The sequence below is a fragment of the Anabrus simplex genome, chromosome 11, assembly GCF_040414725.1.
Source record: "Anabrus simplex isolate iqAnaSimp1 chromosome 11, ASM4041472v1, whole genome shotgun sequence".
Classification (NCBI taxonomy): Eukaryota; Metazoa; Arthropoda; class Insecta; order Orthoptera; family Tettigoniidae; genus Anabrus; species Anabrus simplex.
The window spans coordinates 85,296,726-85,320,375 of record NC_090275.1 but is presented as its reverse complement, the minus strand read 5'-3'; the positions used below and the strand labels follow the sequence as shown (position 1 = coordinate 85,320,375).

At 38.5% G+C, this 23,650-nt stretch overlaps 1 protein-coding gene across 1 annotated transcript in view; it reads right to left on the bottom strand.

Annotated features, from left to right (window-relative positions):
* The window catches only part of LOC136883438 (fatty acid synthase), a 560,183-nt gene that overhangs the window by 393,021 nt on the left and 143,512 nt on the right, over window positions 1–23,650 (bottom strand). Inside the window, exons 8-9 of the mRNA XM_067155718.2 lie at window positions 11,534–11,731; window positions 1,631–1,759 (exon numbers count right to left, since the gene is read on the bottom strand). Coding sequence (XP_067011819.2) covers window positions 1,631–1,759; window positions 11,534–11,731 — 327 coding nt within the window. The remainder of the gene's footprint in view (window positions 1–1,630; window positions 1,760–11,533; window positions 11,732–23,650) is intronic.

The following is a 23,650-nucleotide window of genomic DNA, read 5'->3' as shown; positions in this document are numbered from 1 at the left end:
TAACAAAGAATAATGTAAATGAACCACGAGGTTCGTATCCATGACTTTTCAGAAAACACAAATTAAACATTACAGGAATCTGTGCTGCCGCACACCAATTACTAAAAACATTCCTACCTTTCTTTTCTTTAAAGGCGTATTTAACCTGAAAACACAAAACTCTTCACACAAGTGCATGATGAAACATACTGGCACTATTCTAATTACAGAGCTACCGAGCTCGATAGCTGCAGTCGCTTAAGTGCGGCCAGTACAGTATCTAGTATTCAAGAGATAGTAGGTTCGAACCCCACTGTCGGCAGCCCTGGAGATGGTTTTTCGTGGTTTCCTATTTTCACACCAGGCAAATGCTGGGGCTGTACCTTAATTAAGGCCACGGCCACTTCCTTCCCAGTCCTAGCCTTTCCTGTTCCATCATCGACATAAGACATATCTGTGTTGGTGTGACGTACAGCCAATATAAAAAAAATTACAGACGGCAATCTTTTAAAGTTACATTGAAGGAAATGGAATCAACTTCACAATTTGATTTACAAGGAAAATGAAAAATGAGAATTTAAAACTTAATGCAGAGGCCTTTGGAGTTGCTGCCTTTCCTAAAATGCTTCTGTGAAAGACGCATAGTTCCAACATGTGTGCATTAAATCGGAACGGAATTACGGGAGGCAATCCCGGAAAATTAGTTTTGCATGTAAACAACCAAATATGTTAATTAAAAGAAAAGGGAATTCACTCCAAAATAAAAAGGATATACCTAGCTGTAGAGCTAATGCATTACAAGAAAGGTGGAGGTAAACTTCGGGTCTACAAGAAATTTACATTATAATTTAAAGTTCAAGAGAAGGAAACATGTTTACCCTGAGGTGGCAGGAGCCCGCTGATGTGATGACACCCGAAGTGCGTCCGGCTGCTAGGCCATTCAAAAACCAAAGACATGGATAAGAACCCTGCTCCCACCAAGGAGCCAAAGGCCAGAAATTGAGAAATACACAAAAAGCCAATCAGGGAAGCTCGCTACAATTCAGTCATAAGTTTCACCAATAGGCGAGGTCGTTATTCTGACCTATCAGAAGGCTGTTTGAGCAACATCCTTCTGATGAGCCAGCAAAGGACAGGAAACGACAAGAAAAATACTCCTAGAAATGCCACGTGCCCACAAAAGTTAGGTACTGCACACGGTTTCATCATGTTACCAAAATAGACAATTAGTTCAAACATTAAACAAACACCACTTCAAATAACATTTTACATTCTTCCAAGATCAAAACTTCTTGATGTCTCAGAATTAAATATTTAAAAAATATATATATTACAATAAATTTTAGAACACAAATAAATTTCTCCATCCTTTCTTGATGTAAATAAATTTCTTCGTCCTTTCTTGACTGTCACAGGTCACAATTTTATATTTGCCAACTTAACAATAACAGGACATTCTTTGGGAATGAACAGTTCCACATTATGTATTAAATATAATTTTTACAATTTAATATTAAACAATGGGGATGGGAAATAAAACCCAACATTCTTGAGATATCTCAAAATCATTCAAGAATGTATATGGATGGTTTTACTCTGGGGAGGGCTTACTGGAGTTTTACCCTTTACTTGCTACCTTAATGATACTCACGCCAATCCTTGGAGTATTTTCCTCTGGTGACAGGATTATGTATCCACGATATGGGTGGCCTGGAACATTCTTTGAATGTACGCAATGAAGCAGATGCACAAAGTCAGCATCAACAGGATGTGATTGAGCCTGGAAAATTTTTTTTATTTTAATCCTTAAATGACAAATTACTATTTCTTTCAAATATATTTTTCATTCCAAAAGTAATGTATAATAATAAGAAAAATATTTTTGAATATATTTAACAATTCAGATTCAAAATATTGATGAGTACTGAATGTTTTGCATACATGCTCCACTTTGCAGTTAACAATAGAGGCTACTACCATACTTCACTCGTGTTCATGAATGCCTCGGATAAATATCATTTTATTTTAGTGCTTATTTTCCCTTCACTGTTTGGTTCTAGCAGTGTACACTTGCTTCAAAAATGTGATGAGGTGTGCCAGACCAATACCCTCGAAACTGAGCAAATTGTCATAACTAGAGATGACATTTTTAATGCATAATGGGAAATTGAATAGACACCACTCTTAATGATGATGATGCTTGTTGTTTAAAGGGGCCTAACATCTAGGTCATCAGCCCCTAATTGTACAAAATGAGACGAAATGTTATGACAATTTAAAAATCCATAATCCTCAACTGACGAGAATTTGAAAATGTGAGGAAAAAGAAAGAATGGATGGATGTGATGTTAAAACAATCAGTGGATCCAACCCACAATGCCCCACATTCCCAGAAACTAGCATTAGACAATAGTATTACTGACCAAGGGACAGCTTCTAAAGCACAATACCGAATCGATGATGCTTGTAGTCGAAATGGGTCCAAAATCCAGGTCATTGGCCCCTCATAATGGTACTTATCACTAGGAAAGTAGAGCCATACTATTTGTCATGTTGCGGTACTAATCAAAAGTAGCATAGACTCGAGGTATTCCACACATTATGGTACTATTCACAGGTAATGTAATGCGCACATGTAACAAAGACCTATGGTATTTCGCACATTGCGGCACTAATTACAGGCAACGCAAACCTATGGCGTTCTTCACATAAGTTTAGTAACCAGAAAGACTCGTACTATCCCGTGGAGTTCCTCATATAGTGGGTACTACGCATGGGCAAGGCAGAACCATGGTGTCGCTCATATAGGGGTACGAATCACAGGTACTGTAAAATGCATCCTGAGCTACACTCTGTCGCTACTAATCACAAACCTATTTTGTACTTAACATAGTAGTACTATTTAAAGATAAAAATTTCATTGTTCCGTACTGAAAAGTATCACAGTTAAATTGAAATAATAAATATGGTATTTCAACCTATTCAATACAAGTAAATAAGAGATGTAGAGATTACATTCTTATTTAATTAAAAGTGGAAATAGTACTGGTTTCGACCCCAGTCTGGGTCATCATCAGCCGATTATAACTCGAAAAACAATGCATTTCCACTTTTAATTAAATAAGAACGTAATCTCTACATCTCTTATTTATTTGTATTGAATAGGTTGAACTACCATATTTATTATTTCAATTTAATAGTGGTACTACACGCAAGTAAAAGCGACCCACGGTGTTTCCTGCATGATGGTACTAATAACAAGTAGTCTCATGGTTCCAATTTGATCATCCCTTGGTCACCCCTTTTAATTGCCTCTTACGACAGGCAGGGGATACCGTGGGTGTATTCTTCATCTGCGTCCCCCACCCATAGGGGGTTGTGTGTTTGGTCCACGAGAGGTATTTTATTTCCCTCAGGTCTGCCAGCAAGCCGGTTAGGACCCCCTATCTGCCACTTGGGATGCGCCACGTAGGAGTATCACCTCTCCCCCTGCTACGCCAGCGTAGTACGTTCGTGGACACCACTCTTGGTAAAGATGGAGTAAGGTTATTAAAGACCTTAATGCATACCAAAGCATTGTTTTCATTGCAACTTACATGGTTCGTTGAGGATATGTCCCATCGTGTTTCAGCCATGGCAGAACAATATTAATTTATAAAGGTGGAAGTCCGGTCAAAGGTGGCAGATTCCCTATCACTGTTTTCCTAGCTTTTTCTTAATCACTGTTTTCCTAGCTTTTTCTTAAACATTTTCAAAGAACTTGGAAATTCATCTACCCTTTCCCTTTTCCTTAATAACTTATTCCAATCCCTTACTCCTCATATATAAATGAATATTTTCCCCAATTTGTCATCTTGAATTCCAACTTTATCTTCATAATAATCTCTTTCTTTTTTATTATTATTATTTTTTTTTTACATTGCACCGACACAGATAGGTCTTATGGCAATGATGGGATAGGAAAGGTCTAGGAGTGGGAAGGAAGCAGCCATGGCCATAACTAAGGTACATCCCCAGCATTTGCCTGGAGTGAAAAATGGAAACCACGGAAAACCATCTTCAGGGCTGCTGACAGTGGGGATTGCTATTTTTAAAAGCTCCACTCAAGCTTACTCATCTACTTATGTCATTCCAAGCCAACTCTCCACTAACAGCTCAAAACATACCACATAGATGAGCATCTCTTCTCCTTACTCCCATGTGTCCCCAGCCCAAGGTTTGCAACATTTTCATAACACTGCTCCTTTATAACACCAATATAGTTGGTCCATTATTGGACATTATAAATTTTCCAGCTAACTCATTCCTGGCTGCCAGTGTTTCGCCCCAGTGTGCTAAGTTGGGCTCATCATTTGGTAAATAGCACACCCACCCAGACACATGGTTAGTGCATACTGTGGAGGCCACTACGTAAGCTACTATCGGAGACTTTGTCTCATTTTAAAAAATTTATGCCTGCCTGACCATCAGATGATATAGATGTTGATTCCCATAGGGAACCTGAAATATTTGTCTCGAATGAGTAAGTTTATAATACCAATATATAACGTGTGTGTGTATATATATATATATAATACCAATTACACCGCTATTGATACCCATCACCCCCACCCACATCTGGCCTGGTAACATGCTGAGCATGGGGATAGGCAGATATTCCTGTATTACCACACTCCCACTCCTCCCTGATCTTTTTCTTCTTAGAACTAATAGCATGTTGGAGGTAATGTAGAATAGTGACAATTGCCCCACGTGGTGGAGGTGGTGGTGGTGGGGGGAGGGGGCACGCAGAAGGCCCTCCCCCCCCCAAAAAAAAAAGAAGAAAAAGAAAAAATTCTTACTACAACCCCTAAGTGCTCTCAACCATGTGAAGAGATCTGTCTTAACAACCTCATTTACATGATTACCCCAGTGGTGATCATTCCTTAAATTAACACCTAGGTAGTTACAGTGTTCCCTATGAGGTACCCCATGAACACAGAAATTAAAAAAGAGGACTTTTCCTCTTGGTGAAACTCACAGCTTGTCTTTTCATACCATTTACCGTCATACTATTATGTGCTGTCCTTCTCACAACAATGTCTAAGTCCCCCTAGAGTCACTCATAATCTAATTTACTAATTTACCACTCTATACAGTTTAACATCATCCACAAAGAGCCTTAGTTTTTTACTCATATAATATATATGTATAAGAAAATATAAAGGTCCAATAATACTGTCCTGTGGGACCCCACTCTTAATCATTATGGGATCAGATAATGCTTCACCTATCCAAATTCTCTGAGTTCTATTTCCTAGAAATGTAGCCACCCATTCAACCACACTTTTTTTTGTCTAGTCCAGTAGCCCTCTTTTTCATCAGTAATTTCCCATGATCTACTCTATCAAAAGCCTTGGGTAGGTCAATAGTGATACAGTCCATCTCACCTCTTGAATCCCAAATACCTGCTATATTTTCTGGAATCCCACAACCTTTCCTAAACCCAAACTGCCTTCAATCAAACCAGTTATTAATTTTGCAAATAGGTCTAATACAATCAGAAATAATGCTTTCCCAAGGCTTACAAACAACACATGTCAAGCTGACTGGCCTGTAATTATCTGATTTTTGTTTGTCTGCCTTTCCCTTGTACACTGAGGTATTGCAACTCTCCATTCATTTGGTATCGCTCCTTCATGCAAACAGTAATCAAATAAGTATTTCAGATATGGCACTATATCCCAACCCATAGCCTTTAATATATTCCCAGGAATCTTATCAATCCCAGCTGCCTTTCTAGCTTTCATCTTTTGTATCTTTTTATAAATGTCTTATTATCATAGGTAAATTTCAGAATTTTGCCATTATTAGTTGCCTCCTCTGTTAGAACATTATCTTTATATCCAACTACCTGTACATATTGCTGACTGAGTACTTCTGCCTTCTGGAAGTCCCTGCATATACACTCCCCTTGTTCATTAATGATACCTGGAATGTCCTTCCTGGAACCTGTTTCTGCCTTAAAGTATCTATACGTATCCCTGCACTGCTCCCTAAAATTCATATGACTACCAATTATGTTTGCCATCATGTTATCTTTGGCTGATTTTTTTTTTTTGCTGAATTTAATTTCCTAGCGAGTTCCTTCAATCTCTCCTTACTCCTTTATTTCTAATCTGCACTTCCTTCTTAATCTCTTTCCTTCAATGTTATTATATAATGGGTCTTTACTATTCCTTACCACTTCTAAAGCTTCATATATGTTTTCACACTCCTCAGCAATTGCTTGAAACCTGTCCCATAGGCTATTCACATTTTCATTTGCCATTTTCTATTTGATCATATTTGCTTTTGGTGATCAAGGAAGAAGTCTCACTGAAGATTGTGGTTACTCCAATCGGACGTTCCCTGGGCAACGGTTTAACCGACTGATCCTTCCACGAAGGTGCTGCTACACAGCAACAAGTATGCAAGAGAACTTATCTATGAATAGTCCTTTACAGGACCAACCAAGCATGGAACATTCATCAATTTCCATTGGTAACAACTTACGGATATGTCACTTGAACATCCAATCGATTTCAACTACTAAGAGTAAGTATCTCTCACGACGGATGCTACAGAATACTGTAAATGTAATAACTGTAAATGTAATAACAATACAGGAGACTCACATCAAAGATGACACAGATCTTTGCAGAAGAGGAAGGATATATGGTTATTCTCTGGCTGGAACCATAAATGATGAACAATACAGTATTGCTACATACGTCTCAGTGACTACAAAGTAACTTATCAAGACAGAACAGCAGATGTCTTTGTGTTGGCTGTAGAGATTGCCGGCATCACTGTAGTAAATATATACAAACCTCACAAGTCAGCTGGCCAAAAGATCCTTCAGTCACCCAGTAGTGTATGTCGGTAATTTTAACAGCCATAGGCATGGATGGGGATATCAGAATGAAGACGACAATGGAACAATTCTAAATGAATGGATGGATGTGTACAATCTTCAGATTGTGTACAACACTAAAGATACAGGAACGTTCTGATCTGGTAGATGGTTAAAGGATTATTCCCCTGATCTGTGCATCAAATCTAAATATGCACACAACCAACATAGGCCAGTCATTATTCATTTCGGTACAGAAATTCCACTAGTCACCTTCATCCCACAACCCCAATGGAATTTTCAACTTGCAAACTAGGAACTGTTTCAGAAAGGTCTTGATAACACCATTCAGTGCATACCTCCAATCCCATCCAATTATGAAAGATTTGTGCCTGCTATTAAAGTTAATGCCAAAAACTATATTCCACCTGGGTTTCGGAAGGCATACATCCCCAGATGGTCTCAAGAATGCAATGAGTTATATGCTAAATATCAAGAATCTCATGATGATACAACAGCTGATGACCTTTTGAGAGCTCTCAATAAGAAAAGAAGAGAAAAATGGCATTAAAAAAGTGACAGAACTTAACTTTACACATTCTAGTCGCAAAGTCTGGAATCTTATAAGAAAACTGCACATACACGAATCATGAAAAATGAATTGTACATAAAGAGATCCTATCTAACACCACATCCTGACTCAGGTGACTTTAACATTGAGGAACTTGATATAGCCTTGAATATTCTAAAGGTAAATAAAGCTGTTGGCTTTGACGGCATATATCCAGAGTTTCTTAAAGCCATCAGACCTAAAACAAAATTGTAACTCATTGAATTCTTCAATGAAATTCTACGAACTGGAAGATTACCAAAGCTATTCAAGCAGGCTAAGATAATTACCATCCTGAAACCAGGCAAAGAAGGAAACGATACTTCTCACTACCAACCAGTATCGCTACTCAACATGACCTATAAGCTACTAGAAAGGCTTATTCTAAATCGCATTCAAGAGGCCATTGATCAAATCATCCCTGTTGAACAAGGTGGCTTTAGGAAACATCGGAGCTGCTGTGACCAGGATTTAACATTGACAACTCTAGTTGAAGCTGGATTTCAACAAGGTCTCTGAACAGCTGCAGTTGAAATCATCCCATGTCAAAAGCTGGCAGTTCTAGTGAACAACATGCTCTCTGACAGATGCTTTAAGGTGTTTATGAATGGACAATCTAGCAGATGGAGAACTCTAAACAATGACTACCTCAGGGATCAGTTCCGACCCCCATCTGTTTAACTTGTATATCCATGATATGCCAAACATGGACTCATTGAAAATCCAGTATGCAGACGACCTAGCATTAGTCTTCCTGAGTGAAGATCTTACGCACTGTGAGAATGCACTGACAAGTGATCTGACGAAATTGAGTGACTACTTCCATAAATGGAGACTTCAACCTAACCCAAATAAAAATGAGGTTACTGCATTCCACCTAAATAATAAGGAAGCCCATAAGAAGCTACATGTTACTTTCGATGGAACTGAAGTACCGCATAACTAGAATCCAAAATATCTAAGAACCACTTTGGATCGGTCCTTGACATTCAAACAACAGAAAGTTAAGATTCCAGTAAGGTTCCACCTTTTCAATACAAATGTAAATTGTACAAGATGTTGTCTACAACATTTATTTATTTATGGGACCAGTTTCGACATGTCAATTGTGTGTATGCACATTTGTTTAGTTATTAGATGTTTTATATTAAGGCTGAAGATGGCCAGCCAAGACCGAAACTCGTCCCTAGTTAATGTAAATCAAAATATTACATATATAGTATTGAAAAGTGGACCATTACAACATTAATTTAATTATTATTATTGCGATTACAATTCAATATGAATCAGAACCATGAAGTTTATATCCTATGATGAAAATGTGAGAAAGGAGCTTGGAATGGTAAGCCTAAATGACAGAACTGATAGGAGTCAAGTAAGATGGTTTGGACATGTAAAGAGAATGTCAAAACAGATGATGGAGATGAAGTTTGAGGGAAAGACAGCAAGATGAAGACATAAAACAAGGTGGGTTGATTCAAAAAAGAGGACTGCAAGAAGAAGCAACCTGGACTAGGACAAAATGATGGAAGAGGAATGGTGGAAGGAGAGAAGAAGGTAGAGAAGTACCATAAATGCAATGACCTGGCAGGAGCTGGATAAGTGGAAGAGAGGAGGAGGATGAAGTACCTGTCAACAATTCATCTGTATCTCCGTGGTAGAATGTGATTACTATATAGTGGCACAAACCTGCGCAAAGACATGATTTGGAGGGAGAAAGGAGAAGGAAGTTAGTGGAGGGGGTAACTACTGCTGTGCTACTGGGAGCGAAATGAAGCCTTGCCACACCAGCTGACCTGCTGATAGCAGAAGAAGCAGCACGGACAAGGGATGTGAACACCTCCGTGGCAACTAGCTTAGCGAACGTTCCTCCCCTCTCACTCATGTTCTAGCATACAAAACTAATTTAGTGCACGGCTAAGATTTTGTGCCATCAGATAGTAATTGCACTTATAAACATTAAGAATATTCAGTCAATATATGTTGGATAGCCTGGTGAGCTGCACCACAACTGCATTCCAGAGATTGTATTTTGCCGCACTAATTCTCCTGTGATTGTTCTTTGTTCTATTCAGAGTTGTCCAAATTCTTTAAGGAAGCTCAAATCCAGGGGACTACTACCATATTTCTCCTAATCCAAAACAACCTTGAATGCAAGATGAGCCCATTTTTTCTTTTAAATCTAAGAATTTCATTTTTTGTCCGTATTGAACTGAGAACGTAAGATAGGAAACTTAAGAGGGTCCACCTTTTCAATACAAATAAATGTTATAAGTTTATTTACAACATATATTTACACTTGGAACTAGTTTCGGCGCTGTTTGGCGTCATCTTCAGCCAAAATGTGGGAAATAGGCATAGGCGTAAGCATGCAGACATTTACATTATACAAGATGTTAAATCAGTGTGATTAAATAAGAGACATGAAATAGTGAATTACAATGTCAGTTTACAAAATGGTCATGAAGGGTGAGTCAAAATTGTATAAACATGAGTTAGGGCTCAAAAACATAATCACTTGAAAAACATATAAACCACAACAAAACCATGCGGAAGTTCGAGATGAAATTGCCATTGGAGATTCAAATTATTTCAGACACTTTTCCATTGAATGTTGCCTGCCGCGAGTGTAGTATAAAACATAGGTTAGATTTCAACAAACACAATCATCTCAAAAATGCACATAACATTTTAAAAATATTTTTGGGTTGAGATGAAACTTGGCAGTTAGGGATTGAAATCACTTGTTCACTAAGCGTCAATTCAAAACCAGCTGTGAAGGATGAGACAAAATTGCACAAGTGTGAGTTTGGACTCGATGAATGCAAAACCTGAAACACATGCAACACACTCGAAACTGTAGGTTCACGATGAATTTGGCACGTTCATGGGTTCAGATGTCATGTGCAATTTTAAGAGGCTTGATTCTGTTAAATCCTAACTCGTATTTGAACTACACTCGCACCAGTGACGTTCAATGAATGAGTGAACGCAGACCTTATGTGCCAAAAACATCGTCTTGGATTTGAAGAAATACAGTACTTTGTAACTAGGAAGTCATGAAGAACAAAAGTTGCTCCTGCTTTCTATTCCTTTGTCCCCATTTTATGATGTGGAGATCAGTGCCAGCGAGTGGTCTCTCAGATCAGGGGGGAGGTGGGGCCACAGTACTTTTCCCCACAACTCTTTCTTTGTTACTGACCAGTACCACCATACTCGTTCAAGTCTTCTGCATGAAAACAAACTAATTCACTGCTGCCAACCCTCATAAAATGTGGCATGCAAGCCAGAGGCCCAATTTAAATCAAAATTACTGGTCTCAAATGTTACATAGCAATATAATTATTTATTATTTTCTTCTTAATATATAAATAATAGGGCAAACAAGGTCATAAATTATCTAATTTTATTGCATGTGACCATGGAGATTCAGCTAGCTCATGCTCACATAGGGATTTGTGAGGACATTTTTACTGCTACGGACTCTGCCCAAGTGAAAGCCCCTTCCCGCACCATTCCCCCCCCCCCCCCCCGAAACTGTTTATCAGCACATTTCCCCCCTTACATCTCAACCCCTCTCATTATCACTATATACTGGGACAGAAGCTTGAGAGTCCGTGCGTTATCTTCAACCTGAAAACATTTACCAGCGAACTGCATGCTGAAAATAAGTTACCTAAGTTTGATATTGCCAAACAGTCTTCCTTATTGATGAGAATTTAGAGTTTTACAATGAAATGTAATTTTCTTAGCATTATTCGAGTCCAATATTTGACTTCAAATGTCGAGAGAAAATAAAAGAACCTCTTCGTTCTTTAGGGAGGACACCATCTGGGAGTCCTAAGGGCCGGCTGCTACTGGTGGAAGTTCTCTCTTTTAATAGTTGGCTGTTGCAAAGTTTTCTTTATGTACCTCTGTTTCCTGTGACAGGAGGGATGTCTCTGTGTATTGGAAGATTGGCATTGTTATTTATCCTCTTATTCTCATGAACCAAAGCATCCCACCAGTGATGATTAGGGGAAGTTTTATGGTTGAGGAAAGGGAGCTTAATATATTTCTTTGAGACTTACATAATCCAGAATGTGTCGGACAGCTTCTAACGTGCGGCCTGAAACTATCAGAAGACGAGGGATGTTGTCAGAAGGTCTTCCTCCGTTCTTTTTTTCCTTAAGATTCTTCTTCAGCAGTATATGAGCGTTAGCACCTCCAAAACCGAAAGAACTCACAGCAACTAATTTGCCATCCCAGGGCATTATTTCTGTAACAACCTGCAAGGAAAAACAAGGTGGTACCAAGAATGTGCAATTGCAGTACAATAGAAGGCTTAATAATATTGCCACAATATTTATCCTTTTAACAGGACATTAATTATCGAATAATTCCTACCCTAAAATACTGTCTCAAGATCAAACAGCAATACTAATTTAATCTGACACTAAAATATGCTTGCCATGAGTGATTTATATGTACTGATAATAAATTTCGAGCCATAGCTTCTTAGCAAAATTCCAAATGCTGTGACATTGACGATTGATACTGAAAATTTTATAATGGTTGTTACAATCTAATCTTGAAGTTGTTTTTCCAATTTATAGGTTTCCCTCCACTTTACAAATCCTTTGGGAGTCGTTCCTCTGGCCCCAAATATTAGACCTTAATATATTTTGAAATCCAGTCTATAAAAACCAGCCCTGCGGTGTAGGGGTAGCATGCCTGCCTCTTACTTGGAGGCCCCGGACAGGTAAATCATCAAAAAAATTTATATTTATTACTCTATAAGAAACTGATACCTGGATGCACCAGACATACTGTCATAACTATTATAAACTGTACATACCTGTACACTTCAACATTAGTTGTTTGTAAGATTTCCTTGTACAACAAACAACATTAGTTGTCTTTACGATTTCCTTGTACAGTATACGAGATTAGTTACTTGTACAATTTCCTTCTACAGTATACAACATTAGCTGTTCAGGACCACTCAGTCTATGTGATTACAACTGAGGAGCTATTTGACAATGAGATGGTAGTCCCAGCCTAGGAAGCTAAGAGTAACGGCTGAGAGGATCGTTGTGCTGACCACATGACACCTCGTAATCTGCAGGTCTCTGGGCTGAGCATCGGTCACTTAGTACGCAAAGGCCCTTCAGGGCTGTTGCACCATGGGGTTTTATTTGGTTTTTAGTTGATAAAATTCTTCTGAGAATCACAGAAAAATATTATTAAAATCTGAGATCATTAGGTGCTTTCAAATGCCAGAGGTAAAACAGCAAAAAAAAGTTATATTCCTCTATAAGGAATGGATACCTGGATGCACTGACAATTCACCAGACATACTGTCATAACTATTATATACTGTACATACATGTACACTTCAAATTTTTTCTGTCTGTCTGTCTGTCTATCTGTCTGTCTGTCTGTCTGTCTGCCTGGATGATTGTGTGAATATCACTGGGAAACAGCTCGACCAAATTTCTTGAAACTTGGTATTCAAATTTGAAGATATCTGGAGAGTTCACTAAGCTATATATGAAGCATATATTTTAATTAAGTACCGTTTCAAATATCTACACTGCAGCGCTTCGCTTATCGTTCAGAGCATGTGCGCACAGTATGTACATCTGTAGGCTAGACACAAACGTCATTACGGAAGCATTCGCCCTTATTTAAGTTTGTCTGCACATGATGAAAATACCTCTGATACTTAACAGTTCCACCAAGTGTGAAGTGCATGCTGTGATTCGTTTTCTAAATGGAAAAGGCGTGAAAGCTCTTGAAATTCTTCGGCAGATTAGTGAAGTGTATCGATAACACACTATGAGCAAAGGAATGGTAAGAAAATGGGTTAGAGCATTTAAAGAAGGCTGTACTAATGTCCACGACAAGAAGCGTAGTGGGCGACTGTCTGTCATTACTGAAGACTTGGTACAAAAAGTTGATGCAAAGGTTCGAGAAAACAACGCTTTATGATTTCGTTGTTAATTTATGAGTTGACTGAAATTTCAAGGAGTGTTCTTTATGAAATTGCATCAGGACACTTAGATTATCGGAAGCTGTGCTCACACAATCCAAAACAAATGGCATGGCATGCTCGCAAGGGAGATTATTTTGCTTCATGACAATGCGCTACCTCACACGGCTAATTGCACCCGAGACATCATTGCTTCATTTGGTTGGGGACAATTTGATCACCCTCCACACAGACCTGACCTAGCACCTAGGTACTACCACTTGTTCTTGCACTTGATAAAGCATTAAGGAGGTCAGCACCATGACGATGCCATGCCAAGTGTGAAGTGCATGCTGTGATTTTTCACCTTCTCTTGGTTGTCAACTGAGAAACTACGAGAATGCACAAATCTCTCATTTTCTCCTGGCTGTCACCCAATGAAAGCTGAGAAACTACGAGAATGGAATACAGAAGCTGGTTTCATGATATGACAAGCACTATAATAAGCTTGTCACCGGTTGGTGGGACGGAGAACTGAAACTACAGTGTGTTCGGAAATGTAAATTTTAATTTTTTTTAATTTGTCTGAAGGATTTAATTTTTTTTGCAACTCTGGACTCTACTGGAATTTTATGTAACCGCAAGAAATATTGAACTGTATGAACATTTCAACATGCAAATGTGTTTTGAAGTGATTTTTTTAAAATGTAGTTTTTATGTAATCTGATGTAAAATTTGTAAGGTGATTTATTTTGGAGCATCCTGTACCTGTACCACACGTGTGGTTTCCTATGATGAAATTTCGGTGTTGTAATCGTAATGTTCCAGAACTTGTGCAATTGCTAACGATGTTAAAATGACCATATATGGTCACAAGATTTCCTATTGGCAAAAAGGTCCAGGAATCTAGGGTAAGTTTGATCTTATTGGTTGATTGTAATCGGGCCATTAACGGCCTTGTGGCCGGCTTCGAAAAATGATGCGTGAGCTCGGCGTCATTTTCCATCCGACCGCCCTCGCGAGCATTCGCGCTCGAGGGCTACCCTCGGGAGCTCCATCTTTCCGCGGTAAGTGTTATTTCAGTGTTTTTGCAATGTTATTCTCAATGTTTTCCGGTTTCGTTTCATTTAGTTTAATTCCTTTTGTGTTTCATTATTTCTTCGCTTAATGTCATCTTAAAAGTTTAATTTGATGAGTCCAAGTTTACCCTAGGTTCCAATTGCCGTACTTTTAATTCTTTCCTCCATTAAATACTTTCGCTTTAAACTATACCTTTAATGTAGCATCACCTTCATTGTTAAATCAAGTTTTATGTTAACTTACTTAAGTATGTCTTGTTTCCGTGTCGTGGAACTGTATTTTGTAAAACTTTCGTGTCATTTTTAATATAGTTGAGCTAGAGGGTGTTTCTTGTAAGTCTTTTCTCCCCCATAACATCATACGTTCCATGTACCTCGATAAGGGCTTCCCACAGCTTCCACATCCTGTCTTAGTTGTCATTTTTAGGTCTGTAAGTGTTCCCTGTTTTGGTTTATATGAATTCTCCACCACTGCGTCATTTTCCTATCTCATTATTATTATTACTCTTATATTACTTTCTATTATTATTCTCATTATCATTATTATTTCTATATTATTATTATTTATTACTGGTTATTTCTATATTATTGTTATTATTATTATGGTAATCGTACTTTCCGAAATTAACGGTTACATTTGGTAGCAGAGCGTGGTTATGGAAAGGAGCGAAGGCTTACAATGATCATCCTCGGCTAAATTTTCTAAAATTAATTTTAAATCTTTTAAGTTTTTATATAGGCCTAGGTTGTAAGAGTTCCGTGTGTATTCGTAATTCCCGGTTCTTGTTTTTCATGAGTCTTGTGCGAGTTTATCTCACCACGTGTTTTTCATTCCGCGATGTGCAGTCTTGTGTTACTGTGTTTCTCTTGTAATTAACGGTTGGAGGAAATGGTGTGTCACTATTTGTAACAAGTTTTTGGTTTCGTTAATTTCAATAAATTTTCCTGTGTGGCAAGATTTCGCTTGACCACGTGTTTTGTAGTAAAGTGATATCTTCACATTTCGTGTGCAATGTTCGCCTTCCGAAAGTCTTCTTTGATAAATTTCAATAGGTTTGATTATGTCTAGTTTTCTTCCATTTGTGTTCCGATTGTAACATTTGTGTAATTTCCGGTTGTTTTAAACCGCGTCGTAATATCGTGCTAAGTTTTGTCTCGATACTGTAATTGGTACTGTACTCCCGTGTTTGAATTCGTGTTATCTCTTGAACAGCTGAAGTGTCTTGAAAACAGCTGAGCGTTTGACCAATTGCGAAGTGCACACCCTACATCCTTAATAAAGTTATCGAGTGTCGCGTTCTGCTTGTTTTCCTTCTAGACCACGTAAATTGTAGTGTGAATTGTCACAGTGGTCATTGTGTTCTGGTTAAATTTTAGCACGGAGTTTCCTTAGTTTTTCTGTAATTTCTGTTTTGGAAAATTTTCGGCAACAATTTTGAGAATACCAATATAAATGGTCCGTTATTGGACATTATAAATTTTCCAGCCAACTCATTCCTGGTTGCCAGCGTTTCGCCCTCGTGTGCTAGGCTGGGCTCATCAGTTGATACCTAGCACACCTACCAAGACGCATGGCTAGTGCATACCGTGGAGGCCACTGTCTAGGCCAATTGTAGCCACCGCCAGTGCCAATGCACTATGAGACACTCTGTCTCACTACTAAAAATTGATGCCTGCTAGGCCATCAATTTTTAGTAGTGAGACAGAGTGTCTCATAGTGCATTGGCACTGGCGGTGGCTACAATTGGCCTAGACAGTGGCCTCCACGGTATGCACTAGCCATGCGTCTTGGTAGGTGTGCTAGGTACCAACTGATGAGCCCAGCCTAGCACACGAGGGCGAAACGCTGGCAACCAGGAATGAGTTGGCTGGAAAATTTATAATGTCCAATAACGGACCATTTATATTGGTATTATAAATTTACTCATTCGGAACAAATATTACAGATTCCCCATGGGAATCAACATCTGTATTATTAACAATTTTGAGGTTATGTTGTGAATTTTCGTCTATTTCTTCGAGTGTTTTTCTGTTCGTAAATCTTGTGTTTCGGCAAATTATTTTCTAAATTTTGTTTCTTGTCGCCTGGTATGTTATATTTGGTACCATTCTACGTGTGTGATCTTCTAAAGTAATTTTTACGTTGTATTTTAGCTCAGTATATATTTAAATTTCCGGTCATGTGTTGTTGTTGGTCTATTGCTGGATCTGGGTTCGTTTCCAAGTAGGTATGGGACTATTTTGGGGACTGTTTCCCAAATAGCTGCTAATTTCGAAAGTTTCCTAGTTTGTTTGGTGCTTTCCCATCGTGTAAGTGTCTGTTTCCTTGTCACGTATATTTATTTACCCGTGTATTCCTATATTTGCTAGGGAGGGTTCTATGAGGACTTGGATAGGCTCATAGCGTGACACGTGTTCACCATATCTTTAGACCAGGTAATGCTGAGGCTCATTTTGGGCAAATTTGACGGGTTACGGATCTGCACTTGTGCTCGTGACATGTTGGAAATCTAGTGTAGCTGGTATGAGATTCTTCTGTGATCTTTTGGCCCAATATTAGGTGCCTAGATGGAGAACGATGTCCATTGTAATTGTTAGAATGAATGCTAGGGAGATTTTCTGCAAATGTTCATTTTGGTGTCCTTACGCTGAGCTACAAATTGGTTAATTCTTAGTAGGTCTGCAGGTTGTCAAGATTTTATTTCTGTTATTTTAAATTTGTCTCTGGTGATATTTTGAGGGTATTGTAATTTAGCTAAGTCATTCAGTTAAATTTTCTGCTTGTTTTCTCTTGTTCGATTTTATCGATATTAAGAATTTCTTGCATTACGGGTTTGTGTCTTCTAAATTTATGTATTCAATTTGTAGAAGTATGGGATTCTTTAAACTGAGTACGGTTCAAAATTGGGTAGCCATGCTGTATCTGTCCTACCATTTTCGTGTAGTTGTATTAGGTGTGTGTGTGTGTGTGTGTGTGTGTGTGTGTGTGTGTGTGTGTGTGTGCGTGTGCGTGTGTGTGTGTGCGTGTGTGTGTGTGTGTGTGTGTGTATACTGAGACTTAGGGTTTTAGGTGCTGAGAGGCCATTCCTCTTTTGGAGTACGATATTGGCCTTAAGAGTCTCATTGTCGTGTGATAAGTTCAAGGGTACTTGAGGTCATGTTCTGATGATCTGTCCTTTATTTGGTGGGTACTTCTTGATGTGTCATCGCACGGGTGTTTTGGTGTGTGTGTATGTATGTGTACTGTGTTTGTATGTCATGTGATGAGAGTCAGTATTGAGGTCGTCCGTGCCTTTTACCATTCGTTGGTTATGCTGATTCAGGGATCGTCGCACTTGTTTTGGTGGTTTGATGTTGTCTGTGTGTATGTCGAAGGACAGATAAGCTTGGTAGTCTGTGTCGTGCGGTTATCTGGTAATCTCTGGTATGAAGGTTGTACTTGTACCATTTTTTTATTTCTTATACCAGTGAGTTGGATGTCTGCATGTGCACTCTTGCGTCGCTTTCGTTTTTTGTCTTTTCATTTTTGAGTTCCTGTTGATAAAGTAATATGATTTTCATTTGGTATTCCTGGCTTTATTGCGCCTTAATTTGACTGGTGTGACACGTAATACGTAATGTGAGTTTATCTATGTAAAAATTTCATAAGTACATGGCATGGTAAATAAATAGTGACTTACTAACCTCAATTCATTGAAAGTGGTTGCAAGCTAACGTAATTAATTATTTCTCGGTTTTGAGTTCCCTTGTAACATTCTAAATTCTTCCTTTTTATTTGTTTCGTTCTGTTCCTTAATGTTGGGTGATTAAGAATGCACACGGTAACTTAATTTGGTAGTTATAAGGAATTAATTGTAAGCAAATTTTAATTAATTGGTGCACACCATTTTTCAGGTTTTGTAGTTAATAATTTAGTTAAGTCACTTTAGTTGTAATGGGAAGGGTTATTTATAATCATGTTAGATATAATTTAATGCAATGTCTGTTGGGGTAAGTTTAGATGTTTATTCATGATTAGTTAGGGATTTTATAATGCTTTTGGCACTAGGGTAAACTCTGGCAAATTTTCTTTTAGTTTTTTTTAATTTTCCTAAATTTTGAAATTCTGAAATAGCACTTGCCAGGAGGGCTGGGGTTTCCCAGAAACATGAGAGGGAATCTCCCTAAGGAGGCTTGTAATTGTTAATGAAAAAATACAAAAAACCCACCCTCGAAACTCAAGGCTCCTTTTAAAGTCATCAATAGTTCAGGCTAGTGGCCTAAGTTCTTCAGTTCAAAATATCTGCTGCGTATGTTTATGTTCCAGTTACTGCTATGCCACTGACTTTTCGATCTGGGATATCTATTTGGAGTCTGCAACGCACCTATTGGCCACTAATGTCTGATGGTGTAATGGAAAGGTGTTTAATAGTGGCAGTAGTCTGTGCTGTGCCACCTACCTTCGCCAGTTATGGACCTGTTCACTAAGTTGGGTGGGCTGTGCTGAGGCTGTAAGTGAGCAATGGTTGAACTGCAATAGGGATGGAGACGTTGGCAACGGCCACGGTCAGCGACTTCGTTTGACAGCGATACCAACGCTCTACTTGTTTTTGCTTGTATGGACGTTCCTGAAGAGAACGAAAATAAAAAAGCGCTGTGGTGCATGTGGCGTTGAGAGAATCTTCAAATCTCCATTAAGCCTCCCATTTTAAGTTCATTTAAATTTTGTTATTTTCTGTAATTTTTTGTCGAGCGGAGCTCGACGTTGGGAAGAGGAGAATGTCACCGGTTGGTGGGACGGAGAACTGAAACTACAGTGTGTTTGGAAATGTAAATTTTAATTTTTTTTTATTTGTCTGAAGGATTTAATTTTTTTTGCAACTCTGGACTCTACTGGAATTTTATGTAACCGCAAGAAATATTGAACTGTATGAACATTTCAACATGCAAAAGTGTTTTGAAGTGATTTTTTTAAAATGTAGTTTTTATGTAATCTGATGTAAAATGTGTAAGGTGATTTATTTTGGAGCATCCTGTACCTGTACCACACGTGTGGTTTCCTATGATGAAATTTCGGTGTTGTAATCGTAATGTTCCAGAACTTGTGCAATTGCTAACGATGTTAAAATGACCATATATGGTCACAAGATTTCCTATTGGCAAAAAGGTCCAGGAATCTAGGGTAAGTTTGATCTTATTGGTTGATTGTAATCGGGCCATTTCCGGCCTTGTGGCCGGCTTCGAAAAATGATGCGTGAGCTCGGCGTCATTTTCCAACCGACCGCCCTCGCGAGCGTTCGCGCTCGAGGGCTACCCTCGGGAGCTCCATCTTTCCGCGGTAAGTGTTATTTCAGTGTTTTTGCAATGTTATTCTCAATGTTTTCCGATTTCGTTTCATTTAGTTTAATTCCTTTTGTGTTTCATTATTTCTTCGCTTAATGTCATCTTAAAAGTTTAATTTGATGAGTCCGAGTTTACCCTAGGTTCCAATTGCCGTATTTTTAATTCTTTCATCCATTAAATACTTTCGCTTTAAACTATACCTTTAATGTAGCATCACCTTCATTGTTAAATCAAGTTTTATGTTAACTTACTTAAGTATGTCTTGTTTCCGTGTCGTGGAACTGTATTTTGTAAAACTTTCGTGTCATTTTTAATATAGTTGAGCTAGAGGGTGTTTCTTGTAAGTCTTTTCTCCCCCATAACGTCATACGTTCCATGTACCTCGATAAGGACTTCCCGCAGCTTCCACATCCTGTCTTAGTTGTCATTTTTAGGTCTGTAAGTGTTCCCTGTTTTGGTTTATATGAATTCTCCGCCACTGCGTCATTTTCCTATCTCATTATTAGTATTACTCTTATATTACTTTCTATTATTATTCTCACTATCATTATTATTTCTATATTATTATTATTTATTACTGGTTATTTCTATATTATTGTTGTTATTATTATTATGGCAATCGTACTTTCCGAAATTAACGGTTACAAGCTTATAACTTATGCTGAGTAGTAGTTTAAGGTACTGACTTACAAATAAGAAAAGAATTGTTTCAAAAATTGCATTAACTTGTTTTCTATATCAAAATGGTACTTACTTAAAAAATACGTCTTGTATGATTTGATTAGTATACAGTGGCATAACAATATTAAGGGAGCCAAAGTAGGAAATGTCAAATTTCTCTGTTATTATTAGTTGTAGAAGTGTTGGGACATTTTATCATTCTACCATGCAATTTTATTTTACGTAAATAAATATCACACAAGAACACGTTCACTTCCTTATATAAATTACTTTATTTACACCATACGTCACAACACACAATTAAACACAGTCGCAAATGACACTATATACAACAATCAATAGCGGAGTACCCTGAAGTCGATTCTGACCAGTACAGATATCAACAACACTGACGCACGCATTATAACATACTCTCTCTTCAATTCACTGCCTCACTCACTTGAGTCCAATACTCAGACTCCATCACTTGCCTGAGTCCCAAGAACCAAGAATTAAGAACTAGGAACTGAACTCACTGACTCGACAGCTCGATATTTATACTATTCGATCAACCATCCAGAATGATCGACTTCTGGAAGAGTTCTTACAACACTCTAATGGAACACACTCGAAACATCGATTGACCAGCTAGTCGAATGGGTACTTGAACTTTCCTTCAGTATTTTACAAACACCTATGGAAATATCTACAACATTTGTAATGTCTCTACATGTATCTGGATAATAAAACCTTACAGGAAGTTTCCAGAAACCTTCATATATAGTACAATAAGTCTAACATACGAACATTATGGAATTTTCTACCGCTTTCGACTCTATAGATTTTGAGGTTGTACACAATACGTATTTGAGGTTATACAATTCTATACTACATATTTACAGGGAAATCATATATTAATAATATTTAACATTTAATAAAAGATAATTTAGCATTAAATAAACTATAAGTAAAATATATTAAACATACTAATTGAAGGTTTTACGTCAGTTACGATGTCGTACCTACGATAATTATCCCCCCCTAAAACCTTCAATATCTACCCTGTACATTCCTTAATCTAGATCTTAAATTATATCTAGATGTCCTTATATCTATTTCTACGTCTTTCTTAGTCTTCACTATTCAGTTACACTTAGGCCAGCTCAATCGCACTGTCTTCTCATTGGCGTTGTTGAAGTCCACATATCGCAGCTAGATAGTTAAATCGATGGCCACCACCTTCCCATGGGGGATCCGCTGGGTCCAGCTGACGGTGTCCCTGTTCTTCATAGCAATGCTCCACAGGTCCTTTCTGCCAGGACGTACGCGTCCTCGTAGTCCACCGGTGTGATGCACGGGAGAGGCTCGCACGTCGTGGTTTTGGTCCTGTTGAGTCTCCTCTTTTTCCAGGGTGCTGAATTCAATGTTCCTACTGGCATATGATTTCTTGCCGGGACTAGTGTCCTGGTTAGGTGGCACCCTCGTTTGTCGGTTGCCGTCGCCACAGTGATACCGTCATCCCGTGGAGTTTCCATCTTCACGACACGGAGCCACCACCACTGCTTGCGGGCTTCACCCATGTCTCCAGAGCTGTCGAGCTTTCACACAGGGCACTCGGCTTTTCCGCTTGGTCTTGAACTACAGACTCCACCATCGCTACAATGATCCCGTCGTCTCGTGGAGTTGTCATCTTCACGACGCAGGAGCCGCCATCACTGCTTGTAGGCTTCACCCATGTCTCCACAGCTATCATACTTTCACACAGTGCACTCGCTGTTTTCGCTGGGCTCTGAACTACGGACTCCACCGCGGCTCGTACTTCATTGTCCGACGACTTGATTTGGTCATTTATTCCTTGAGACTGGGCCTCGATTTTGCACCAGTTTTTTTTTTGACTGATCCTCGATTTTTCCCTGGAGTTTTTCAGTCTGGGCCTCGATTTTACCCTAGAGTTTTTCGAACTTGGCCTGAATCAAAGCCATTAGTTGTGCGAACATACTGCATAACCGGTCATTGGTTTCTTCCTCCGAGGTGACTTTGAAGTCGAAACTGTCTGGGTCCTCTCCATTGTCTATCAAATCCTGGCGCAGCATCTCTTGTAAGTTCGCTTTTCTTCCAGCCGTCGGTAAACCTCGGGATGTCAGCACTTTCCGTAACATCACCAAGCTCATTTGGTCGACCTTCGTTGCTGAGTCTGTCACGGTCGCCAATTTATCGTTCTGCAATGCGATTTTATTTTAGATAAATAAATATCACACAAGAACACGTTCACTTCCTTATATAAATTACTTTATTTACACTGTACGTCACAACACACAATTAAACACAGTCGCAAATGACACTATATACAACACTCAATAGCGGAGTACCCTGAAGTCGATTCTGACCAGTACAGATATCAACAACACTGATGCGCGCACTATAACATACTCCCTCTTCAATTCACTGCCTCACGCACTTGAGTCCAATACTCAGACTCCATCACTTGCCTGAGTCCCAAGAACAAAGAACTAAAAACTAGGAACTGAATTCACTGACTCGACAGCTCGGTATTTATACTATTCGATCAACCATCTAGAATTATCGACATCTGGAAGAGTTCTTACAACACTCTAATGGAACACACTCGAAACATCGATTGACCAGCTAGTCGAATGGGTACTCGAACTTTCCTTCAGTATTTTACAAACACCTATGGAAATATCTACAGCATTCGTAATGTCTTTACACGTATCTGGATAATAAAACTTTACAGGAAGTTTCCAGAACCCTTCATATATACCAAATATAGTGCAATAAGTCTAACATACGAACATCATGGAATTTTCTACCGCTTTCGACTCTATAGATTTTGAGGTTATACACAATATGTATTTGAGGTTATACAATTCTATACTACATATTTACAGGGAAATCATATATTAATCATATTTAACATTTAATAAAAGATAATTTAGCATTAAATAAACTATAATGTACGAAAATCTTAATTCTTCTCTGCTCTCCACATGGATATTTCTCGACCTTGAAAGGCATTCGATAGTGTGTCACACCGCTTGCTCCTCCAGAAATTGGAAAAATACGGCTTTAGGGGTAATGTGCTGGATTTGCTTGAGAGTTACTTGAGAGATTGAGTACAGTATGTCAATATTAATCAACATCTAAGCACACCG